Here is a 25,676-nt window from a genome sequence, read left to right on the forward strand (position 1 = left end):
AGAGCAATTCAACCACAGTCTACAAACACTGCTTAATCAAAAGATCTCATGAGGACAAAAAAAAAAAAAAAAAAACACCCCACTGCTGCATTGATGTAATGTAACTAAGCCACATTAATTGTGTAGCGTATAGCTTGTCGCTACAACCCTAAGATCACAAACAAATTTGACACCTGGAGTTGTGAGAAAGAACTAGCTAATGTAATGAGACATAATTAATAACCAAAGCAATCCAGATGCAAGCTTATCCACTTTTTATACTAATTACAGCAATCAATGATGGGAAAATGTGCACCACCTTTCATTCCAGAAAGGAATAGTCACATATGCAATCACAACAAAAGTACAGACTAAAGAACTACATTTTAGATCATAAATTCACAAAATAAAACACAGAAAGTGTACATCTCTTAAACAATATGACACTACCCAGAAATATAGATGGAATTAGTTAAAAAAAAAAAAAAAGAAATTATTGGTTGAAAGACTACCTTGGAATTTAGCATAATTTCTGGAGCCCGGTACCAGCGTGTGGCAACATATTCTGTCAGAAAACCAGTGTGGTCATGATCTGGGTCTGCAACACGAGCCAGTCCAAAATCACAAATCTACATAAAGAACGCAACAAAAACAAATATTTTAGATTACATTGTTAAACTTCAAAATTGTTGATTCAAATATATATTGGTATAACTACAGGACACAAAATAAGTTGCTGGTGGCTGCATGCAATAGAGATCCTCTAACTATTTAGCAAAAACAGGATTTTGGTACCATCCGGCAAATCCATTTCTCTAATAATTCCACAGGAGACACTGGAGGCTTATGGCAGTGGGGTATTGACGAGTGGCTAAGTGGAACGGGCACTTTAATTTTATAAGTGTAACTCCCCCTCCCTTCCCTTCAGACCAGTTAAATAAACTGAGCCAGCGAAGAGAGTGCGAGAACAGAACTTTAGGGAAGGAGGTTAAATATATGAAACAGAATATGAAAACTGTATAACAATCTGCACATCAGATGCAATCACAACCAAACATACAATTGCAGGAAAACATAGCGCTGGGCGGACGTCCAGTATCCCCTGTGGGAATCTGAGAAATTGATTTACCAGCAAGTACCAAAATCCTGTTCTCTCCTTCATCCACTAGGGTACACTGGAGACCTATGACAGTCTGGACGTCCCCTTCACAGGCGGGAGAGCGCTGACACCCCTGAAACACTGAGCAGTCAAATTGAGAATCCAGGGGCCACAAAGGTATCTAATCTATAAAATCAGACAAATTTTGTCCAGCCCAGGTAGATACATGACACAGTTGTGTGGCTCAAATACCTCGGGCAGTCGCCCATGAGGGTCCCACCGAATGTGTGGAGTGTGCAGAAATGGATGCCGGATACACTTGTCGAATAGCAAGGTGAATCCAGCGAGCCAACATCTGCTTTGACGCAGTTTCCTCAGTTGAGCATTCCTGCTCACATAGATGTGCAAGGCTCTTACCACATCCAAAGTGTTAGAGGATGGAGAGTCCTCTGAAAAAAAAAAAAAAAAAAACACCAGGTACCACAACAGGCTGGTTAATGTGGAAAGAAACAAACTTGGGCAGAAAATACTGCTTTGTGAGGAATTCTGTTCTATCCACACAGAAGACTAGAAAAGGAAAGCGACACTACAGGGCTCCCAGTTCTAAAACCCTTCTAGCCGAAGCCAAAGCCAGAAAGGACCAGTGTCTTCCAGGAGAGAAACTTCACGTCCGCAGTTTCCAAAGGCTCAAAAAGGATGACTGGAGGAAATAGTACCAGGTTTAGGTCTCAAGGTGCAGTGGGAGGAACAAAGGGAGGCTGAAGTCTAACCACACCCTGGAGAAATGTCTGCACTTCCTGAATTAAAGAAAAGAGACACTCATCTGTGTCCATGGCGCTGAGAAAACTATTTTAGTAATAAAAGTATAGATAAGACCATACATCCCTTTAATAACAACCAGCTGGAAGGTTTCCTCTTGATGGTTAATGCTCTGGATAGTTCTTAAGGTAGTCCAATTAGAATCCCTAAGTTCTTCAAAATATCTTGTGAGAAGATTCTCCAAAGTTCATATAAAGAAAGAAAAAACAAAACACAAAAAATGTGTAGTCCAGTCTACTTTGCAATAATCGTATGTGTCTTCTAATATAAGCCCTAAAGGAAGGGGAGAAGAGCATACCCCACTCACAATGTGCACTGGTAAGTATGAACATGTAAAGGTATCTTTTGAAGGATAAATGAATTTCACTATTTCTTATGAACATCACAACTGGTGGGGATCAAATTCTGCGTACCCCGACTCACACAATGTTGAAGAATATAATTCACATCAAGGTATCTTTACAGCTAACAATAGCACAGATAAAAGCTTCAATGGGAATTCTCTACGTACCCAAACTCACACAGAAATGGAGAGAAACTCCGATCAAGGTATCTTTTTACGGTAATCAATGGCCCAGACGCGTACCCCAACTCACACAGAATGGTGTATATTGACTCCCATCATGGTATCTTTAAACTTCATCCAATACGAGTTAAATATCCAAGAGGTAATGGATCCAATAGAAAAAAAGATCACCTTTCCATATATTCAAAAAATAAGAATTTACTCACTGGTAATTCTATTTCTCGTAGTCCGTAGTGGATGCTGGGACTCCGTAAGGACCATGGGGAATAGCGGCTCCGCAGGAGACTGGGCACAACTAAAAGAAAGCTTTAGACTACTGGTGTGCACTGGCTCCTCCCACTATGACCCTCCTCCAGACTTCAGTTAGGATACTGTGCCCGGAAGAGCTGACACAATAAGGAAGGATTTGAATCCCGGGTAAGACTCATACCAGCCACACCAATCACACCGTATAACTTTTGATACAATACCCAGTTAACAGCATGATAACAACTGAGCCTCTCAACAGATGGCTCAACAATAACCCTTTAGTTAAACAATAACTATATACAAGTATTGCAGACAATCCGCACTTGGGATGGGCGCCCAGCATCCACTACGGACTACGAGAAATAGAATTACCGGTGAGTAAATTCTTATTTTCTATGACGTCCTAAGTGGATGCTGGGACTCCGTAAGGACCATGGGGATTATGCCAAAGCTCCCAAACGGGCGGGAGAGTGCGGATGACTCTGCAGCACCGAATGGGCAAACTCTAGGTCCTCCTCAGCCAGGGTGTCAAACTTATAGAATTTTGCAAACATGTTTGACCCCGACCAAGTAGCTGCTCGGCAAAGTTGAAGAGCCGAGACCCCTCGGGCAGCCGCCCAAGAAGAGCCCACCTTCCTCGTGGAATGGGCTTTCACTGATTTAGGATGCGGCAGTCCAGCCGCAGAATGTGCAAGCTGAATCGTACTACAGATCCAGCGAGCAATAGTCTGCTTTGAAGCAGGTGCACCCAACTTGTTGGGCGCATACAGGATAAATAGCGAGTCAGTTTTTCTGACTCCAGCTGTCCTGGAAACATACATTTTCAGGGCCCTGACTACGTCCAACAACTTGGAAGCCTCCAAGTCTTTAGTAGCCGCAGGCACCACGATAGGTTGGTTCAGATGAAAGGCTGATACCACCTTAGGGAGAAATTGGGGACGAGTCCTCAATTCTGCCCTATCCATATGGAAAATCAGATAAGGGCTTTTACATGACAAAGCCGCCAATTCTGATAGACGCCTGGCCGAAGCCAAGGCCAGCAACATGACCACTTTCCACGTGAGATATTTCAATTCCACGGTCTTAAGTGGCTCAAACCAATGTGACTTAAGGAAATCCAACACCACGTTAAGATCCCAAGGTGCCACTGGAGGCACAAAAGGGGGCTGAATATGCAGCACTCCCTTAACAAAAGTTTGAACTTCAGGTAGTGAAGCCAGTTCTCTCTGGAAGAAAATCGATAGAGCCGAAATCTGGACCTTAATGGAACCCAATTTTAGGCCCATAGTCACCCCTGACTGTAGGAAGTGCAGGAAACGGCCCAGCTGAAATTCTTCCGTTGGGGCCTTCCTGGCCTCACACCACGCAACATATTTTCGCCATATGCGGTGATAATGGTTTGCGGTTACTTCTTTCCTAGCTTTAATCAGCGTAGGAATGACTTCCTCCGGAATGCCCTTTTCCTTCAGGATCCGGTGTTCAACCGCCATGCCGTCAAACGCAGCCGCGGTAAGTCTTGGAACAGACAGGGCCCCTGCTGCAGCAGGTCCTGTCTGAGCGGCAGAGGCCATGGGTCCTCTGAGATCATTTCTTGTAGTTCCGGGTACCAAGCTCTTCTTGGCCAATCAGGAACAATGAGTATAGTTCTTACTCCTCTTCTCCTTATTATCCTCAGTACCTTTGGTATGAGAGGAAGAGGAGGGAACACATAAACCGACCGGTACACCCACGGTGTCACTAGAGCGTCCACAGCTATCGCCTGCGGGTCTCTTGACCTGGCGCAATACTTTTCTAGCTTTTTGTTTAGGCGGGACGCCATCATGTCCACCTGTGGCCTTTCCCAACGGTTTACAATCAGTTGGAAGACTTCTGGATGAAGTCCCCACTCTCCCGGGTGGAGGTCGTGCCTGCTGAGGAAGTCTGCTTCCCAGTTGTCCACTCCCGGAATGAACACTGCCGACAGTGCTAACACGTGATTTTCCGCCCATCGGAGAATCCTTGTGGCTTCTGCCATCGCCGTCCTGCTTCTCGTGCCGCCCTGTCGGTTTACATGGGCGACCGCCGTGATGTTGTCTGACTGGATCAGTACCGGCTGGTTTTGAAGCAGGGGTTTTGCCTGAGTTAGGGCATTGTAAATGGCCCTCAGTTCCAGAATATTTATGTGCAGGGAAGTCTCCTGACTTGACCATAGTCCTTGGAAGTTTCTTCCCTGTGTGACTGCCCCCCAGCCTCGAAGGCTGGCATCCGTGGTCACCAGGACCCAGTCCTGTATGCCGAATCTGCGGCCCTCTTGAAGATGAGCACTCTGCAGCCACCACAGCAGAGACACCCTGGTCCTTGGAGACAGGGTTATCAACCGATGCATCTGAAGATGCGATCCGGACCACTTGTCCAACAGGTCCCACTGAAAGGTTCTTGCATGGAACCTGCCGAATGGAATTGCTTCGTAGGAAGCTACCATCTTTCCTAGGATCCGCGTGCAGTGATGCACCGACACCTGTTTTGGTTTTAGGAGGCCTCTGACTAGAGATGACAGCTCCTTGGCCTTCTCCTCCGGGAGAAACTTTTTTCTGTTCTGTGTCCAGAACCATCCCCAGGAACAGTAGACGTGTCGTAGGGACCAGCTGTGAGTTTGGAATATTTAGAATCCAGCCGTGCTGTTGTAGCACCTCCCGAGATAGTGCTACCTCGACTAACAACTGCTCCCTGGACCTCGCCTTTATCAGGAGATCGTCCAAGTACGGGATAATTAAAACTCCCTTCTTTCGAAGGAGTATCATCATTTCGGCCATTACCTTGGTAAAGACCCTCGGAGCCGTGGATAGACCGAACGGCAACGTCTGGAATTGGTAATGACAATCCTGTACCACAAATCTGAGGTACTCCTGGTGAGGATGGTAAATGGGGACATGCAGGTAAGCATCCTTGATGTCCAGTGATACCATGTAATCCCCCTCGTCCAGGCTTGCAATAACCGCCCTGAGCGATTCCATCTTGAACTTGAATTTTTTTTATATATGTGTTCAAGGATTTCAAATTTAAAATGGGTCTCACCGAACCGTCCGGTTTCGGTACCACAAACATTGTGGAATAGTAACCCCGTCCTTGTTGAAGTAGGGGCACCTTTACTATCACCTGTTGTGAATACAGCTTGTGAATTGCCTGTAACACTGCCTCCCTGCCTGAGGGAGTGGTTGGTAAGGCAGATTTGAGGAAACGGCGGGGGGGGGGGGGGGGGGGGGGGGGGGGGGGGGGACGTCTCGAATTCCAGCTTGTACCCCTGAGATACTACTTGAAAGATCCAGGGATCCACCCGTGAGCGAGCCCACTGATTGCTGAAATATTTGAGACGGGCCCCCACCGTACCTGGCTCCGCCTGTGGAGCCCCAGCGTAATGCTGTGGACTTGGAGGAAGCGGGGGAGGACTTTTGCTCCTGGGAACTGGCTGTATGCTGCAGCTTTTTCCCTCTACCTCTGGGCAGAAAGGACGCGCCCCTAACCCGCTTGCCCCTATTGGGCCGAAAGGACTGTACCTGATAATACGGTGCTTTCTTTGGCTGTGAGGGAACATGGGGTAAAAATGCTGACTTCCCAGCTGTTGCTGTGGAAACTAGGTCCGAGAGACCATCCCCGAACAACTCCTCACCCTTATAAGGCAGAACTTCCATGTGCCTTTTAGAATCTGCATCTCCTGTCCACTGCCGAGTCCATAACACTCTCCTGGCAGAAATGGACATTGCACTTATTTTAGATGCCAGCCGGCAAATTTCCCTCTGTGCATCCCTCATGTATAAAAGTGCGTCTTTAATATGCTCTACGGTTAGCAATATAGTGTCCCTGTCTAGGGTATCAATACTTTCTGACAGGGATTCTGACCACGTAGCTGCAGCACTGCACATCCAGGCTGAAGCAATAGCTGGTCTCAGTATAACACGTGTGTGTGTGTGTGTGTGTTTGTGTGTGTTTGTGTGTGTGTGTATATGTATATATATATATATATATATATATATATATATATATATATATATAGACTTCAGGATAGCCTTCTGCTTTCTATCAGCAGATTCCTTCAGGGCGGCCGTATCCGGAGACGGTAGTGCCACCTTCTTTGACAAGCGTGTGAGCGCTTTATCCACCCTAGGGGATGTTTCCCAACGTGACCTATCCTCTGGCGGGAAAGGGTACGCCATTAGTAACCTCTTAGAAATTACCAGTTTCTTATCAGGGGAAGCCCACGCTTCTTCACGCACTTCATTTAACTCTTCAGATGGAGGAAAAGCTACTGGTAGTTTTTTCTCTCCAAACATAATACGCTTTTTTGTGGTACCGGGGGTAACATCAGAAATGTGCAACACATTTTTCATTGCCTCAATCATGTAACGTGTGGCCCTACTGGAAGTTACATTAGTCTCATCGTCGTCGACACTGGAGTCAGTATCCGTGTCGACATCTGTGTCTGCCATCTGAGGTAGCAGGCGTTTTAGAGCCCCTGATGGCTTTTGAGACGCCTGGGCAGGCACAGGCTGAGAAGCCGGCTGTCCCACATTTGGTATGTCGTCAAACATTTTATGCAAGGAGTCGACACTGTCGCGTAATTCCTTCAACAGCACCATCCACTCAGGTGTCGACCCCGCAGGGGGCGACATCACATTTATCGGCATCTGCTCCGCCTCCACATCAAACATGTCGACACAGTCGTACCGACACACCGCATACACACAGGGAATGCTCTGACAGAGGACAGGACCCCACAAAGCCCTTTGGGGAGACAGAGAGAGTATGCCAGCACACACCAGAGCGCTATATAACACAGGGATCCCACTATAAATTAGTGTTTTTCCCTTATAGCTGCTTATATTATATATACTGCGCCTAAATTTAGTGCCCCCCCTCTCTTTTTTACCCTTGTGTAGCTTGACACTGCAGGGGAGAGCCAGGGAGCGTCCTTCCAGCGGAGCTGTGAGGGAAAAATGGCGCCAGTGTGCTGAGCGGGATGGCCCCGCCCCTTTTCCGGCGGACTTCTCCCGCTTTTTCTGGAATTCTGGCAGGGGTATTTTTACACCTATATAGCCTTCCTGACTATATATGGTGTAGATTTGCCAGCCAAGGTGTCTTATATTGCCCTCAGGGCGCCCCCCCCAAGCGCCCTGCACCCATCAGTGACCGGAGTGTGAGGTGTGCATGAGGAGCAATGGTGCACAGCTGCAGTGCTGTGCGCTACCTTGTTGAAGACAGAAGTCTTCTGCCGCCAATTTCCCGGAACACTTCTTGCTCTGTAAGGGGGCCGGCGGCGCGGCTCCGGGAACGAACACCAAGGTCAGGTCCTGCGGTCGATCCCTCTGGAGCTAATGGTGTCCAGTAGCCTAAGCAGCCCAAACTACCACCAGTTAGGTAGGTTCGCTTCTTCTCCCCTTAGTCCCTCGCTGCAGTGAGTCTGTTGCCAGCAGATCTCACTGTAAAATAAAAAACCTAAAATATACTTTCTTTCTAGGAGCTCAGGAGAGCCCCTAGTGTGCATCCAGCTCAGCCGGGCACAAGATTCTAACTGAAGTCTGGAGGAGGGTCATAGTGGGAGGAGCCAGTGCACACCAGTAGTCTAAAGCTTTCTTTTAGTTGTGCCCAGTCTCCTGCGGAGCCGCTATTCCACATGGTCCTTATGGAGTCCCAGCATCCACTTAGGACGTCAGAGAAAAGTTCGCTTTAATGCAACTCACAGAATAAAAAGGGATGACAAAATCACCAAAAGGAGAAGGTATAAATATTTACAAAAATTGAATAAAAATGATAAAAAGTCCGTAAATAAATAATTCCTTTGTGGCTACTCACGGTACAGATGCCTCAAGAACTACCTTAAGAACTATCCAGAGCATTAACCATCAAGCGGAAACCTTCCGGCTGGTTATTAAAAGGGATGTATGGTCTTATCTATATTGCTAAAAGAGGGGTATTTCCCAGGTCTGTGATTCAGACTATGCTTACGGCTTGAAAGCATGCGACTTCAGCGCACTATTATTGTATTTGGAAATCTTGTGTGGCGTGGTGCGAAAGTAAGAAGTTTCTTATCACGTCGTTCATGTGGTCCCAAATCCTCCTTTCTCTGCTGGATTAAGGCTATGGTCTTTGAAAGTGCAGACCTTTGCGTTCCAGTTTTTGGTGGGCTATCTTCCTGGCGCAAAGCTGCCCGTACACTTTAAATGTCAAAATAAATGTCACCACATTTACTTAAACAGATACAAACAAAAGAAAAAACACTCATCTGTGTCCAGGGCGCTGAAAAAACTTTTTTTTACAGCAATGCAGTTTCAACTGCCACGCCGTGAAATGCAGACACTAACTAGGGTATTCAATTATCCGCAAATTCGCGGCAATTTTTCGGGCGAAAATTTTTCGCGGCAATTGGGCGAAAATTGCCGCGCAAATGCTCCGTTTTTCGACCTATTTAATTCCAAACGAGTTTCACGTGAAATTTTTTGCCGTGAAAAGTGCAGGTGAAAATGGGGAAATCAGCCTGTACCCCAAAAAATGCTAAACTAACATAGGAAAACAGAAGAGAAGTGTGTTAGAGATCACATTAGAGTTTTTGGGGACTTAAATTGTGTGAAATGGCTGTTATATGCATTTTTTTTTAAAAATGCTAAAAAATGATAGAAAGCAAGTTTTTTTGAGCAAAATAAATGCTCATTAAATTTGGGGTACATGAAAATGGGTATAAGTATATATTTGGGTCATTTTAGGGTACTTTAAAAAAAAAAAAAAGTGGAAACAGACCGATTACTCCCATCTGCAAGCCTAAAAAACACGTGTCCCACTCATAAAGCACCCGAATATACCTGTCCCATACCTTGAACCCCAATTTCCATCACTTTATACTTTTTCACCCCAAAAATGACATGTCATTATTGGCCAATTAAAAATAATTAAAAACTTCAACGTGCCTAATTAGTCATTAACGGGGGTGTCCCAGGAGTTCTGCACCATATCCAAACATTTTTACCTTAAAATAGTGACTTTCCCCAACTTTTCACCTGCTTCAGAGTAGGTGAAGTGAAATTAGTGAAAAAATTATCACCGATAAATTTTTCCGGAAAATTTAAATAGGTTGTAATTGCGTTTCGCGGGAAAAGTCCGTTTTTTCGCGCGAAAAGTCCGTTATCGCTGCTAATTGAATATACCCCTAAGTCTGGATAGACAAATGGACCGTTGGAGAAAATCCTTCCGGAAAGGCAGTGGCCAAGTGTTGTCTATTAGAAGCTGCAGGTCTGAGTACTATGCTCTGCGAGGCCAGTCCGGAGCTATTAGGATGAATGTGGCGTGTTCACACTTTATGCCCTTGAGGAATCAGCAGAAACCGGTAAATGAGCTGAAATGTTATGAAGCACTACCTAGGAAGCGGATTGTTTTGCCTGGACACTATGAGGTCTATTTGGAGGATCGCCCCAACGATGGACCAGCTGCGCCAAGACCTGTGGCTGTAACGCCCATTTTCTCTGAATAAGATCCTGACTTGTTAGATCAGGGGTGGGGAACCTCAGGCCCGCAGGCCGTATAAGGCCCGTAGAGCCACTTAAACCGGCCCGGCCAGGCTCACCTAACCGAGGGAGATGCCGGGCGCCCACTGACATTTTGTTACTAATGAGCGGCCGGCTTCTTCCCTTCAGCAGCAGCCGGAGGCAGGAGCTCACTCCCGAGCTCTGGCAGTGTGCGTGTGCGGTGCTATTGAAGAGATGTCATGACATCTCTCCCATAGTTCTGAGGAGCGGGAGGCAACGGTCCGGAAGCAGGAGCAGGGCTGGTGAGTATTGTGTTTTTTTCTTTTAATGTGTGCGTGTAAGCGACGCTACTAGGGGGCATAGCTAATGGGGCATATTTAATGGGGCATAACAACTGACTGGAGGCAAATTTAATGGGGCATAACCATTGACTGGGGGAATATCTAATGGGGCATAACATGTGACTGGGGGCATATGTAATGGGGCATAGCAACTTAATGGGGGTATATCTACTAGGGGCATAACTACTGGGGGCATATTCTACAGGGGGGGCAGGCTAATTTTTAAGTTGATAATCTTTGTATGGCCCCCGAAGGATTTTATAAATATCAAAATGGCCCTTCGTAGAAAAAAAGGTTCCCCACCCCTGAGTTAGATAATCCGTCTCCCAATTTTCTACTCTGGGGATGTAGATTGCTGAAAACGCTGTGGCATACTTTTTGGATCAGAGAATGCGACTTGGTTCCCACATGGCGCCTCTGCTTCGAGTTCTGCTCTGCTTATTTATGCCACCGTTATGGCATTGTCTAACTGGACTCGAATTGCCTGACCTGAGTAGAGGAAAAGACCGACAAAGGGTATTAAATACCACCCAGAGCTCCAGAATATTGATTGGCAGGTATGAGACCACCACCCCTGGAAGTGACTGTCCATAGTCTCTGCACTTGCAGTGCAGTGACAATAATCGTTGCATATGCCAAATAGACGCTCTTCTAGGCAGCAAAAAGTCTGCAACCACCAGAGCAGCGTTCTGGGTGTTAAGTGAAGTAGGTGATGTAGCTGTAAATATGACCCCCATCCACTGGCACAGGAGATCCAGTTGAAAGGGTCGTGAATGAAAACGACCGTACTGGTTGGCTTTAAAAGTAGCCACCATTTTTCCCAGCAGGTGGATGCAAAGGTGTACAGAGACTTGCTGAGATTGTAAAACTAGCCAGACATGCTCGTGTAGTGCCAGAGCTTTATCCAGCGGAAGGAAAACCTACTGAAGCACCGTACTGAAGATCATCTCTAGGAACTGTAACCTCCGAGTTGGTCCCAGGTGTGATTTTGGGAAATTGATGATCCATCCATGCTCTATCCAGGACCTGATGGGTTAAGGCGATCGAGGCCTCTCCCTCGAATGAGTTTAATGAGGAGATCATCCAGGTAAGGAATGATGGTCACCACCCTCGCACGGAGAAGAGCCATTGTCAACACCATCGCCATTGTGAAGCTCGTGGTGCGGATGATAGGGCAAATAAGAGGAACTGGTAGTGAGGTGTCCCTTATCGCAAATCTGCTAAGCCTGTTGCTGTTCCCTGATTGGAATGTAGAGAGAGGCATCCTTGATACCTAGTGATACAAGGAAAGTCATGTGCTTCAAGCCCCACAATTACTGAGTAGAGGAATGCCATCTTGAATTTAAAAACCTTTAGAAATGGATTTAGAGATTTCAAATTCAGAATTGGTCTGATGGAACCATCCAGCATTGGTACAACGAACAGGTTTGAGTAAAACCCCTGTTTCTGTGGGTATGGGAGGACTGGAAGTAGCACATCTGAAGTCAAGAGTTTTGTAATTGACTCCTGTAATACCACTCTACTTCTGAACTGGTAAACCTGAGGTGAAGAAATGAGGGGGCTGGAAAAGAAAAAAATTGTATCCCTGGGTGAATAGGCTTTGCACCCAGGCATCTCAACAGGTTTTCCCCCAAATCTCTGAACTTGAACACGCAGGCTCCTCCCGTGGGTTTTCCCAGGTGGGAGATTAGCCTGCCATGTAATAGGTTTGCTGGTAGACTTAGGATCCTGATGTCCCGGAGCTGCTGTGGATCTACCTCTGCCACTCCTAGAGGTGGAAGAGGAGCCTCTGGCTCTAACTCTAAACTTGGACGGTACATGAAAGAACGAAAAGAGGACCCAGAGTAAAGACTTTCTGGGAGCCAGAGATACTTAAAGCAGATAAGTGGATTTCCCACCTGTAGCTTGACAGATCCACTTATCCAGTTCAGGACCGAAGAAGGTATCACCTGGAAAAGGAAGAGCCTTTACCGTTCTCTTGGATTCTGCGTCTATCCACTGAAAAAGCCATAAGGCTCTATAGGCTGAGATCAACCAAGCAGAAATACGAGAACCAAACATGCCCACGTCTTTGGAAGCATCTGCTAAGTACACAGCAGATTTGCATATATGCTCCGCTAAAGTGACAAGCTCTGCTCGTGGGAGACCCTCTTTAACCATGTTAATAGCTGTTCAGCCCAGAACTCTATGGCCTTGTTAACCCAGGAGCCAACCTGCTGCTGTGTAGATAGGCTTCAGGGTAATTCCCAATTTACAATCTGATGGTTCCTTCAGGGAGGTAGCACCCGGAATCGGTAGTATTTTCTTTGACAGACGGGACGCGGAAGGTTCCACTGGTGGAAGTGTGTCCCACTGTACTCTCTCTGCGAGAAAAGGATAAGAGGCAAGGAGACACTTTGTAACCGGTCAATTTTTTTTATCAGGATGCTTCCAAGCTAAAGCTAATTGGTCATCTAATTCCTGCAAGACTGGGTATGTGACCGAAGATTATTTTATTGTAAATTAAAAATAAAGGCTGTGAAGGTCTCTGCTCTGTGTCGTAGACCTTTAACACTTGAAAAGGCCAAAATAAGTGCCTATATCCCCTGGAAAACCACATCCAAGTCATCCTGAGGGGACTTCCACCTGACTCGTTGAGAAATTCCCCCTCTATAGTGGAAGTGTGTTCCTCTTCCTCAGAGTACGATTGTAAAACAGACAGTAAAAGTCTGAGGTAGACTCGCTTACAGAAGCAGATTGTTGTTTTGTAGGAGCTTCGGCCATCGTCAGGCCCTCCACCGACCTAGCTAAAGCCTAGATCCAAGCCGGTTCTGATGTCAACCCCATTAGAGATCTGGATGTCTCTGTCCCTTCAAGAGGCAGCCAGTTCAGAGGCTAAATCTGACATCACCCTTGCTAGTGTGGAGACCCAAGAAGGATAAGGGTCCCGTGCAGTGGGAGCTACCTGAGAAACTGAATCAGCAGTTTCACAAGTCACAAAACAGAGAGGCCTGTCTGGCCATGTGTAAATTTTGTAACACACTTTTTAGATGTAAATAGTTTCTGTGAAGCTTTTGATGCAGCCTCTTTGCCATTCTCACAGTACTGTCACACATAAAAGAACTACGTATTTTGGTATAGGACAGACAGCAACAGGGAAGGGAGGAGCAGTCAAACTCATCCTGTGTGTGATATGTGTCTATGTATGAATACATAGACCAGGGCATTATATACATATATACACACAGATATTATATCTGTGTGTATTTATAGAACTACAGAGTTACATAGATCTACTATATATTTTTGCGCACCCACACATACTAGCCCCCACAGTAAGACTCCCGAACTCTGGTATAGCTGGATGCAAGGAGCTTCAGCAGCCTGGAACAGCAATGTGCTCTTGCAAAATGGCTAAAACCATGTACAGGGGCTGTCCTAAGTCAGACAGGAAGTGCTGGGGAGCCTGGGAGTTGAAGTTCCCACAGAGCTAAGCGCCTCTGCTGTTCAGTGTACAGCACACTTTATTAAAATAAGATTTTACTCACCGGTAAATCTATTTCTCGTAGTCCGTAGTGGATGCTGGGAACTCCGTAAGGACCATGGGGAATAGCGGCTCCGCAGGAGACTGGGCACAACTAAAGAAAGCTTTAGGACTACCTGGTGTGCACTGGCTCCTCCCACTATGACCCTCCTCCAGACCTCAGTTAGGATACTGTGCCCGGAAGAGCTGACACAATAAGGAAGGATTTTGAATCCCGGGTAAGACTCATACCAGCCACACCAATCACACCGTATAACTCGTGATACTGTACCCAGTTAACAGTATGAAACATAACTGAGCCTCTCAACAGATGGCTCATAACAATAACCCTTTAGTTAGGCAATAACTATATACAAGTATTGCAGACAATCCGCACTTGGGATGGGCGCCCAGCATCCACTACAGACTACGAGAAATAGATTTACCGGTGAGTAAAATCTTATTTTCTCTGACGTCCTAGTGGATGCTGGGTACTCCGTAAGGACCATGGGGATTATACCAAAGCTCCCAAACGGGCGGGAGAGTGCGGATGACTCTGCAGCACCGAATGAGAGAACTCCAGGTCCTCCTCAGCCAGGGTATCAAATTTGTAGAATTTTGCAAACGTGTTTGACCCTGACCAAGTAGCAGCTCGGCAAAGTTGTAAAGCCGAGACCCCTCGGCCAGCCGCCCAAGAAGAGCCCACCTTCCTCGTGGAATGGGCTTTTACTGATTTAGGATGCGGCAGTCCACCCGCAGAATGCGCAAGCTGAATTGTGCTACAAATCCAGCGAGCAATCGTCTGCTTCGAAGAAAGAGCACACAGCTTGTTGGGTGCATACAGGATAAATAGCGAGTCAGTTTTCCTGACTCCAGCCATCCTGGAAACCTTAAATTTTCGAGGCCCTGACTACGTCCAGTAACTTGGAATCCTCCAAGTCCCTAGTAGCCGCAGGTACTACGATAGGTTGGTTCAAGTGAAACGCTGATACCACCTTAGGGAGAAACTGGGGACGAGTCCTCAATTCTGCCCTATCCATATGGACAATCAGATAAGGGCTTTAACATGACAAAGCCGCCAATTCTGACACACGCCTGGCCGAAGCCAAGGCCAAGGCCAAAAGCATTACCACTTTCCTCGTGAGATATTTTAGAGCCGCGGTTTTAAGTGGCTCGAACCAATGTGACTTTAGGAAACTCAACACCACGGTGAGATCCCAAGGTGCCACCGGAAACACAAAAAGGAGGCTGAGTATGCAGCACTCCCTTAACAAAAGTCTGAACTTCAGGCAGTGAAGCCAGTTCTTTTTGGAAGAAAATGTAGAGCCGAAATCTGGACCTTAATGGAAGCCAATTTTAGGCCCATAGTCACTCCTGACTGTAGGAAGTGCAGAAATCGACCCAGTCGAAATTCTTCTGTTGGGGCCTTCCTGGCCTCACACCAAGCAACATATTTTCGCCATATGCGGTGATAATGTTGTGCGGTCACATCTTTCCTAGCCCCAATCAGCGTAGGAATTACTTCCTCCGGAATGCCTTTTTCCTTTAGGATCCGGTGTTCAACCGCCATGCCGCCAAATGCAGCCGCGGTAAGTCTTGGAACAGACAGGGCCCCTGCTGCAGCAGGTCCTGTCTGAGCGGCAGAGACCATGGGTCCTCTGAGATCATTTCTTGAAGTTCTGGGTACCAAGCTCTTCTTGGCCAATCCGGAACCACGAGTATAGTTCTTACTCCTCTCCTTCTTACTACTCTCAGTACCTTAGGTATGAGAGGCAGAGGAGGGAACACATACACCGACTGGTACACCCACGGTGTCACCAGAGCGTCCCCAGCTATCGCCTGAGGGTCCCTTGACCTGGCGCAATATCTTTTTAGCTTTTTGTTGAGGCGGGACGCCATCATGTCCACCTGTGGCCTTTCCCAATGGTGTACAATCATTTGGAAGACTTCTGGATGAAGTCCCCACTCTCCCGGGTGGAGGTCGTGTCTGCTGAGAAAATCTGCTTCCCAGTTGTCCACTCCGGGAATGAACACTGCTGACATGATTTTCCGCCCATCGGAGAATCCTTGTGGCTTCTGCCATCGCCATCCTGCTTCTTGTGCCGCCCTGTTGGTTTACATGGGCGACCGCCGTGATGTTGTCTGACTGAATCAGTACCGGCTGGTTTTGAAGCAGGGGTCTTGCTTGACTTAGGGCATTGTAAATGGCCCTCAGTTCCAGAATGTTTATGTGTAGGGAAATCTCCTGATTCGACCATAGTCCCTGGAAGTTTTTTCCCTGTGCGACTGGCCCCCAGCCTCGAAGGCTGGCATCCGTGGTCACCAGAACCCAGTCCTGTATGCCGAATCTGCAGCCCTCTCGAAGATGAGCACCCTGCAGTCATCACGGCAGAGATACCCTGGTCCTTGGAGACAGGGTTATCAGCCGATGCATCTGAAGATGCGATCCGGACCACTTGTCCAACAGGTCCCACTGAAAAGCTCTTGCATGGAACCTGCCGAATGGCATTGCTTCGTAGGAAGCTACCATTTTTCCCAGGACTCGCGTGCAGTGATGCACCGACACCTGTTTTGGTTTCAGGAGGCCTCTGACTAGAGATGACAGCTCCTCGGCTTTCTCCTCCGGGAGAAACCCCTTTTTTTCTGGTCTGTGTCCAGAACCATCCCCAGGAACAGTAGACGTGTCGTAGGAACCAGCTGTGCTGTTGTAGCACTTCCCGAGATAGTGCTACCCCGACCAATAACTGCTCTTTGGACCTCGCCTTTATCAGGAGATCGTCCCAGTACGGGATAATTAAAAACTCCCTTTTTTTGAAGGAGTATCATCATTTCGGCCATTACCTTGGTAAATACTCTTGGTGCCGTGGACAGACCGAACGGCAACGTCTGGAATTGGTAACGACAAACCTGTACCACAAAGCTGAGGTACTCCTGGTGAGGATGGTAAATGGGGACATACAGGTAAGCATCCTTGATGTCCAGAGATACCATGTAATCTCCCTCGTCCAGGCTTGCAATAACCGCCCTGAGCGATTTCATTTTTAACTTGAACCTTCGTATATAAGTGTTCAAGGATTTCAATTTTAGAGTGGGTTTCACCGAACCGTCTGGTTTCGGTACCAAAACATTGTGGAATAGTAACCCCGGCCTTGTTGAAGGAGGGGTACCTTGATTTTCACCTGCTGGAAGTACAGCTTGCTGATTTGAGGTAACGGCGAGAGGGAGTCGCCTCGAACTCCAGCTTGTATCCCTGTGATACTACATGCAGAACCCAGGGATCCACCTGTGAGCGTGCCCACTGGATGCTGAAGTTCTCGAGACGCGCCCCCCACCGCACCTGGCTACACCTGTGGAGCCCCCGCGTCATGCGGTGGACTCAGAGGAAGCGGGGGAAGAATTTTGATCCTGGGAACTGGCTGACTGGTGCAGCTTTTTCCCTCTTCCCTTGTCTCTGTGCAGAAAGGAAGCGCCTTTGACCCGCTTGCTTTTCTGAAGCCGAAAGGACTGTACCTGATAATACAGTGCTTTCTTAGGCTGTGAGGAAAACCTGAGGTAAAAAAAAATTTCTTCCCAGCTGTTGCTGTGGATACGAGGTCCCAGAGACCATCCCCAAACAATTCCTCACTCTTATAAGGCAGAATCTCTATGTGCCTTTTAAAGTCAGCATCACCTGTCCAGTGCCGGGTCTCTAATACCTTCCTGGCAGAATGGACATTGCATTAATTCAGGATGCCAGCCGGCAAAATATCCCTCTGTGCATCCCTCATATATAAGACGACGTCTTTAATATGCTCTTATGTTAGTAAAATAGTATCCCTGTCTGACAGGGTCACAGACCACGCTGCAGCAGCACTATCCATGCTGAGGCAATTGCAGGTCTCAGTCTAGTACCTGAGTGTGTAAATACAGACTTCAGGATAGCCTCCTGCTTTATATCAACAGGTACCTTCAAAGTGGCCGTATCCTAAGACGGCAGTGCCACCTTTTTTGACAAACGTGTGAGCGCCTTATCCACCCTAGGGGAAATCTCCAAGCGTAACCTATCCTCTGGCGGGAAAGGGTACTCCATCAGTAACGTTTTAGAAAATAAGATTTTACTTACCGATAAATCTATTTCTCGTAGTCCGTAGTGGATGCTGGGACTCCGTAAGGACCATGGGGAATAGCGGCTCCGCAGGAGACAGGGCACAAGAATAAAAGCTTTAGGATCAGGTGGTGTGCACTGGCTCCTCCCCCTATGACCCTCCTCCAAGCCTCAGTTAGGATACTGTGCCCGGACGAGCGTACATAATAAGGAAGGATATTGAATCCCGGGTAAGACTCATACCAGCCACACCAATCACACCGTACAACTTGTGATCTGAACCCAGTTAACAGTATGATAAAACGAAAAGGAGCCTCTGAAAAGATGGCTCACAACAATAATAACCCGAATTTTTGTAACAATAACTATATACAAGTATTGCAGACAATCCGCACTTGGGATGGGCGCCCAGCATCCACTACGGACTACGAGAAATAGATTTATCGGTAAGTAAAATCTTATTTTCTCTGACGTCCTAGTGGATGCTGGGACTCCGTAAGGACCATGGGGATTATACCAAAGCTCCCAAACGGGCGGGAGAGTGCGGATGACTCTGCAGCACCGAATGAGAGAACTCCAGGTCCTCCTCAGCCAGGGTATCAAATTTGTAGAATTTTGCAAACGTGTTTGCCCCTGACCAAGTAGCTGCTCGGCAAAGTTGTAAAGCCGAGACCCCTCGGGCAGCCACCCAAGATGAGCCCACTTTCCTTGTGGAATGGGCTTTTACCGATTTTGGCTGTGGCAGGCCCGCCACAGAATGTGCAAGCTGAATTGTACTACAAATCCAACGAGCAATCGTCTGCTTAGAAGCAGGAGCACCCAGCTTGTTGGGTGCATACAGGATAAACAGCGAGTCAGATTTTCTGACTCCAGCCGTCCTGGAAACATATTTTCAGGGCCCTGACAACGTCAAGCAACTTGGAGTCCTCCAAGTCCCTAGTAGCCGCAGGTACCACAATAGGTTGGTTCATGTGAAATGCAGAAACCACCTTAGGTAGAAATTGAGGACGAGTCCTCAATTCTGCCCTGTCAGAATGAAAAAGTAAGGACTTTTATATGATAAAGCCGCCAATTCTGACACACGCCTGGCTGAAGCCAGGGCTAACAGCATCGTCACCTTCCATGTGAGATATTTGAAGTCCACAGTGGTGGAGTGGTTCAAACCAATGTGACTTTAGAAAACTCAACACAACATTGAGATCCCAAGGTGCCACTGGAGGCACAAAAGGAGGCTGTATATGCAGTACCCCTTTTACAAATGTCTGAACTTCAGGCATTGAAGCCAGTTCTTTCTGGAAGAAAATCGACAGGGCCGAAATTTGAACCTTAATGGACCCTAATTTTAGGCCCATAGATAGTCCTGTTTGCAGGAAATGGAGGAAACGACCCAGTTGAAATTCCTCTGTAGGGGCCTTCTTGGCCTCACACCACGCAACATATTTTCGCCAAATGCGGTGATAATGTTTTGCGGTTACGTCCTTCCTGGCCTTGACCAGGGTAGGGATGACTTCATCTGGAATGCCTTTTTCCCTCAGGATCCGGCGTTCAACCGCCATGCCGTCAAACGCAGCCGCGGTAAGTCTTGGAACAGACAAGGCCCCTGCTGGAGCAGGTCCTTCCTCAGAGGTAGAGGCCACGGTTCGTCCGTGAGCATCTCTTGAAGTTCCGGGTACCAAGTCCTTCTTGGCCAATCCGGAGCCACGAGTATAGTTCTTACTCCTCTCCTTCTTATGATTCTCAGTACCTTTGGTATGAGAGGCAGAGGAGGGAACACATACACTGACTGGTACACCCACGGCGTTACCAGGGCGTCCACCGCTATTGCCTGAGGGTCCCTTGACCTGGTGCAATATCTGTCTAGTTTTTTGTTTAGACGGGACGCCATCATGTCCACCTTTGGTTCTTCCCAACGGTTTACTATCAGGTGGAAGACTTCTGGGTGAAGTCCCCACTCTCCCGGGTGGAGGTCGTGTCTGCTGAGGAAGTCTGCTTCCCAGTTGTCCACTCCCGGAATGAACACTGCTGACAGTGCTATCACATGATTTTCCGCCCAGCGAAGAATCCTTGCAGCTTCTGCCATTGCCCTCCTGCTTCTCGTGCCGCCCTGTCTGTTTACGTGGGCGACTGACGTGATGTTGTCCGATTGGATCAATACCGCCTGACCCTGAAGCAGGGGTTTCGCTTGACTTAGGGCATTGAAAATGGCCCTTAGTTCCAGAATGTTTATATGAAGAGATGCTTCCATGCTTGACCACAAGCCCTGGAAATTTCTTCCCTGTGTGACTGCTCCCCAGCCTCTCAGGCTTGCATCCGTGGTCACCAGGATCCAATCCTGAATGCCAAATCTGCGGCCCTCTAGTAGATGAGCACTCTGCAGCCACCACAGAAGAGACACCCTTGTCTTTGGCGACAGGGTTATCCGCTGATGCATCTGAAGATGCGATCCGGACCATTTGTCCAGCAGATCCCACTGAAAAGTTCTTGCATGGAATCTTCCGAATGGAATCGCTTCGTAAGAAGCCACCATTTTTCCCAGGACCCTCGTGCACTGATGCACTGACACCTGGCCTGGTTTTAGGAGGTTCCTGACTAGCTCGGATAACTCCCTGGCCTTCTCCTCCGGGAGAAACACCTTTTTCTGGACTGTGTCCAGAATCATTCCTAGGAACAGTAGACGTGTCGTAGGAATCCGCTGCGATTTTGGAATATTTAGGATCCACCCGTGCTGACGTAACACTACCTGAGATAGTGCTACTCCGACTTCTAACTGTTCCCTGGACCTTGCCCTTATCAGGAGATCGTCCAAGTAAGGGATAATTAAGATGCCTTTTCTTCGAAGAAGAATCATCATTTCGGCCATTACCTTGGTAAAGACCCGAGGTGCCGTGGACAACCCAAACGGCAGCGTCTGAAACTGATAATGACAGTTTTGTACTACAAACCTGAGGTACCCTTGGTGAGACGGGTAGATTGGGACGTGGAGATAAGCATTCTTGATGTCCAGAGACACCATATAGTCCCCTTCTTCCAGGTTTGCTATCACCGCTCTGAGTGATTCCATCTTGAATTTGAACCTCTTTATGTAAGTGTTCAAGGATTTTAGATTTAAAATTGGTCTCACCGAGCCGTCCGGCTTCGGTACCACAAACAGCGTGGAATAATACCCCTTTCCCTGTTGTAGGAGGGGTACCTTGATTATCACCTGCTGGGAATACAGCTTGTGAATGGCTTCCAAAACTGCCTCCCTGTCGGAGGGAGACTTTGGTAGAGCAGACTTCAGGAACCGGCGAGGGGGAAACGCCTCGAATTCCAGTTTGTACCCCTGCGATACTACCTGTAGAATCCAGGGGTCCACTTGCGAGTGAGCCCACTGCGCGTTGAAATTCTTGAGACGGGCCCCCACCATGTCTGAGTCTGCTTGTAAAGCCCCAGCGTCATGCTGAAGACTTGGCAGAAGCAGGGGAGGGCTTCTGCTCCTGGGAAGCGGCTGCATGGTGCAGTCTTTTTCCCCTTCCTCTGCCCCGGGGCAGGAAGGAATGGCCTTTAGCTCGCTTGTACTTATGGGAACGAAAGGACTGAGTTTGAAAAGACGGTGTCTTTTTCTGAAGTGACCTGGGGTAAAAAGGTGGATTTTCCAGCCGTTGCCGTGGCCACCAGGTCCGATAGACCAGCCCCAAATAACTCCTCCCCTTTATACGGCAATACTTCCATATGTCGTTTTGAATCCGCATCGCCTGACCACTGTCGCGTCCATAACGCTCTTCTGGCAGAAATGGACATAGCACTTACTCTTGATGCCAGGGTGCAGATATCCCTCTGTGCATCACGCATATATAGTAATGCATCCTTCAAATGCTCTATAGTTGGCAGTATATTGTCCCTATCCAGGGTATCAATATTTTCAGTCAGGGAATCCGACCACGCGACTCCAGCACTGCACATCCAGGCTGAAGCGATTGCTGGTCGCAGCATAACACCAGTATGTGTGTATATATTTTTAAGAATATTTTCCAGCCTTCTATCTGCTGGTTCCTTGAGGGTGGCCGTATCAGGAGATGGTAACGCTACTTGTTTAGATAAACGTGTGAGCGCCTTATCTACCCTAGGGGGTGTTTCCCAACGCGTCCTAACCTCTGACGGGAAAGGATATAGTGCCAGTAATTTTTTAGAAATTAGCAGTTTTTTGTCGGGGGAAACCCACGCTTTATCACACACCTCATTTAACTCATCTGACTCAGGGAAAACTATTGGTAGTTTTTTCACACCCCACATAATACCCTTCTTTGTGGTACTTGTAGTGTCAGAAATGTTCAATGCCTCCTTCATTGCCGTGATCATGTAACGTGTGGCCCTACTGGACATTACGTTTGTCTCCTCACCGTCGACACTAGACTCAGTATCTGTGTCTGGGTCTGTGTCGACCCACTGAGGTAACGGGCGTTTTAGGGCCCCTGACGGTGTCTGAGACGCCTGGACAGGCACTAATTGATTTGCCGGCTGTCTCATGTCATCAACCGTTTTTTGCAAAGTGCTGACATTATCACTTAATTCTTTAAATACGATCATCCAGTCAGGTGTCGACACCCTAGGGGGTGACATCACTAACCCAGGCAATTGCTCCGCCTCCACATCATTTTCCTCCTCATACATGTCGACACACACGTACCGACACACAGCACACACACCGGGAATGCTCTGATAGAGGACAGGACCCCACAAGCCCTTTGGAGAGACAGAGGGAGAGTCTGCCAGCACACACCAAGCGCTATATATATATATACAGGGATAACCTTATATAAGTGTTATTCCCTTATAGCTGCTGTTTATATAATTTTTAGCTGCCAATAGTGCCCCCCCTTCTCTTTTTTACCCTGATTCTGTAGCAAGTCTGCAGGGGAGAGTCAGGGAGCCGTCCTTCCAGCGGAGCTGTGAGGGAAAATGGCGCTTGTGTGCTGAGGAGATAGGCTCCGCCCCTTCAAGACGTCCTTATCTCCCGCTCTTTTCTGTAATAATGGCAGGGGTTAAAATACATCCATATAGCCCAAGAGCTATATGTGATGTATTCTTTTGCCAACCTAAGGTATCATCTGTTATATTGCGTCTCAGGGCGCTCCCCCCCAGCGCCCTGCACCCTCAGTGACCGGAGTGTGAAGTGTGCTGAGAGCAATGGCGCACAGCAGCGGTGCTGTGCGCTACCTTAGTCTGAAGACAGGATCGTCTTCTGCCGCCGATTTCACCGGACCTCTTCGCTCTTCTGGCTCTGTAAGGGGGCCGGCGGCGCGGCTCCGGGACCCATCCAGGCTGAACCTGTGATCGTCCCTCTGGAGCTAATGTCCAGTAGCCTAAGAAACCCGATCCACTCTGCACGCAGGCGAGTCCGTTTCTTCTCCCCTTAGTCCCACGATGCAGTGAGCCTGTTGCCAGCAGGACTCACTGAAAATAAAAAACCTAAAATAAACTTTTATTCTAAGCAGCTCAGGAGAGCCACCTAGCCTGCACCCTTCTCGTTCGGGCACAAAAATCTAACTGAGGCTTGGAGGAGGGTCATAGGGGGAGGAGCCAGTGCACACCACCTGATCCTAAAGCTTTTATTCTTGTGCCCTGTCTCCTGCGGAGCCGCTATTCCCCATGGTCCTTACGGAGTCCTAGCATCCACTAGGACGTCAGAGAAATTACCAGTTTCTTATCGGGGGAACCCACGCTTTTTCACACACTTCATTCACTCATCTGATGGGGGAACAAAACACTGCCTGCTTTTCCTCCCCAAACCTAAAACCCTTTGTTTTTAGTGGTACTTGGGTTAATGTCAGAAATGTGTAACATTTTTTATTGCCGGGATCATGCAACGGATGTTCCTAGTGGATTGTGTATGTGTCTCAACCTCGTCGACACTGGAGTCAGACTCCGTGTCGACATCTGTGTCTGCCATCTGAGGTAACGGGCGTTTTTTGAGCCCCTGATGGCCTTTGAGACGCCTGGGCAGGCGCGGGCTGAGAAGCCGGCTGTCCCACAGCTGTTACGTCATCCAGCCTTTTACGTAAGGAGTTGACACTGTCGGTTAATACCTTCCACCTATCCATCCACTCAGGTGTCGGCCCCACAGGGGCGATATCACATTTATCGGCATCTGCTCCGCCTCCACATAAGCCTCCTCATCAAACATGTCGACACAGCCGTACCGACACACCGCACACACACAGGGAATGCTCTTACTGAGGACAGGACCCCACAAAGCCCTTTGGGGAGACAGAGAGAGAGTATGCCAGCACACACCAGAGCGCTATATAATGTAGGGATTAACACTATTACTGAGTGAATTTTCCCCAATAGCTGCTTGTATAAACAATATTGCGCCTAAATATAGCGCCCCCCCCTCTCTTTTTAACCCTTTGAGCCTGAAAACTACAGGGGAGAGCCTGGGGAGCTGTCTTCCAGCTGCAATGTGAAGAGAAAATGGCGCCAGTGTGCTGAGGGAGATAGCTCCGCCCCTTTTTCGGCTGACTTTTCTCACGCTTTTTTATGGATTCTGGCAGGGGTATTTATCACATATATAGCCTCTGGGACTATATATTGTGATTATTTTGCCAGCCAAGGTCTTAATATTGCTGCTCAGGGCGCCCCCCCCCCAGCACCCTGCACCCATCAGTGACCGGAGTGTGAGGTGTGCATGAGGAGCAATGGCGCACAGCTGCAGTGCTGTGCGCTACCTTGGTGAAGACTGAATTCTTCTGCCGCCGATTTTCCGGAACACTTCTTGCTTCTGGCTCTGTAAGGGGGCCGGCGGCGCGGCTCCGGGACCGAACATCAAGGCCGGTTCCATGCGGTCGATCCCTCTGGAGCTAATGGTGTCCAGTAGCCTAAGAAGCCCAAGCTACCACCAGTTAGGTAGGTTCTCTTCTTCTCCCCTTAAGTCCCTCGCTGCAGTGAGTCTGTTGCCAGCAGATCTCACTGTAAAAATAAGATTTTACTTACCGATAAATCTATTTCTCGTAGTCCGTAGTGGATGCTGGGGACTCCGTCAGGACCATGGGGAATAGCGGCTCCGCAGGAGACAGGGCACAAAAGTAAAAGCTTTAGGATCAGGTGGTGTGCACTGGCTCCTCCCCCCATGACCCTCCTCCAAGCCTCAGTTAGGATACTGTGCCCGGACGAGCGTACACAATAAGGAAGGATTTTGAATCCCGGGTAAGACTCATACCAGCCACACCAATCACACTGTACAACCTGTGATATGAACCCAGTTAACAGCATGATAACAGCGGAGCCTCTGAAAAGATGGCTCACAACAATAATAACCCGATTTTTGTAACAATAACTATGTACAAGTATTGCAGACAATCCGCACTTGGGATGGGCGCCCAGCATCCACTACGGACTACGAGAAATAGATTTATCGGTAAGTAAAATCTTATTTTCTCTGACGTCCTAGTGGATGCTGGGGACTCCGTCAGGACCATGGGGATTATACCAAAGCTCCCAAACGGGCGGGAGAGTGCGGATGACTCTGCAGCACCGAATGAGAGAACTCCAGGTCCTCTTTAGCCAGGGTATCAAATTTGTAGAATTTTACAAACGTGTTCTCCCCCG

General features: G+C 47.9%; 1 protein-coding gene across 2 annotated transcripts in view; it reads right to left on the reverse strand.

Annotated features, from left to right (window-relative positions):
- Positions 1-25,676, reverse strand: part of MAPK1 (mitogen-activated protein kinase 1) — a 229,030-nt gene that overhangs the window by 66,264 nt on the left and 137,090 nt on the right. For both annotated transcript variants that reach the window (XM_063964781.1, XM_063964780.1), the window contains exon 4: positions 492-608. In XM_063964781.1, the coding sequence (XP_063820851.1) occupies positions 492-608 (117 nt within the window). The remainder of the gene's footprint in view (positions 1-491; positions 609-25,676) is intronic.

Source organism: Pseudophryne corroboree, chromosome 1 (assembly GCF_028390025.1).
Source record: "Pseudophryne corroboree isolate aPseCor3 chromosome 1, aPseCor3.hap2, whole genome shotgun sequence".
Classification (NCBI taxonomy): Eukaryota; Metazoa; Chordata; class Amphibia; order Anura; family Myobatrachidae; genus Pseudophryne; species Pseudophryne corroboree.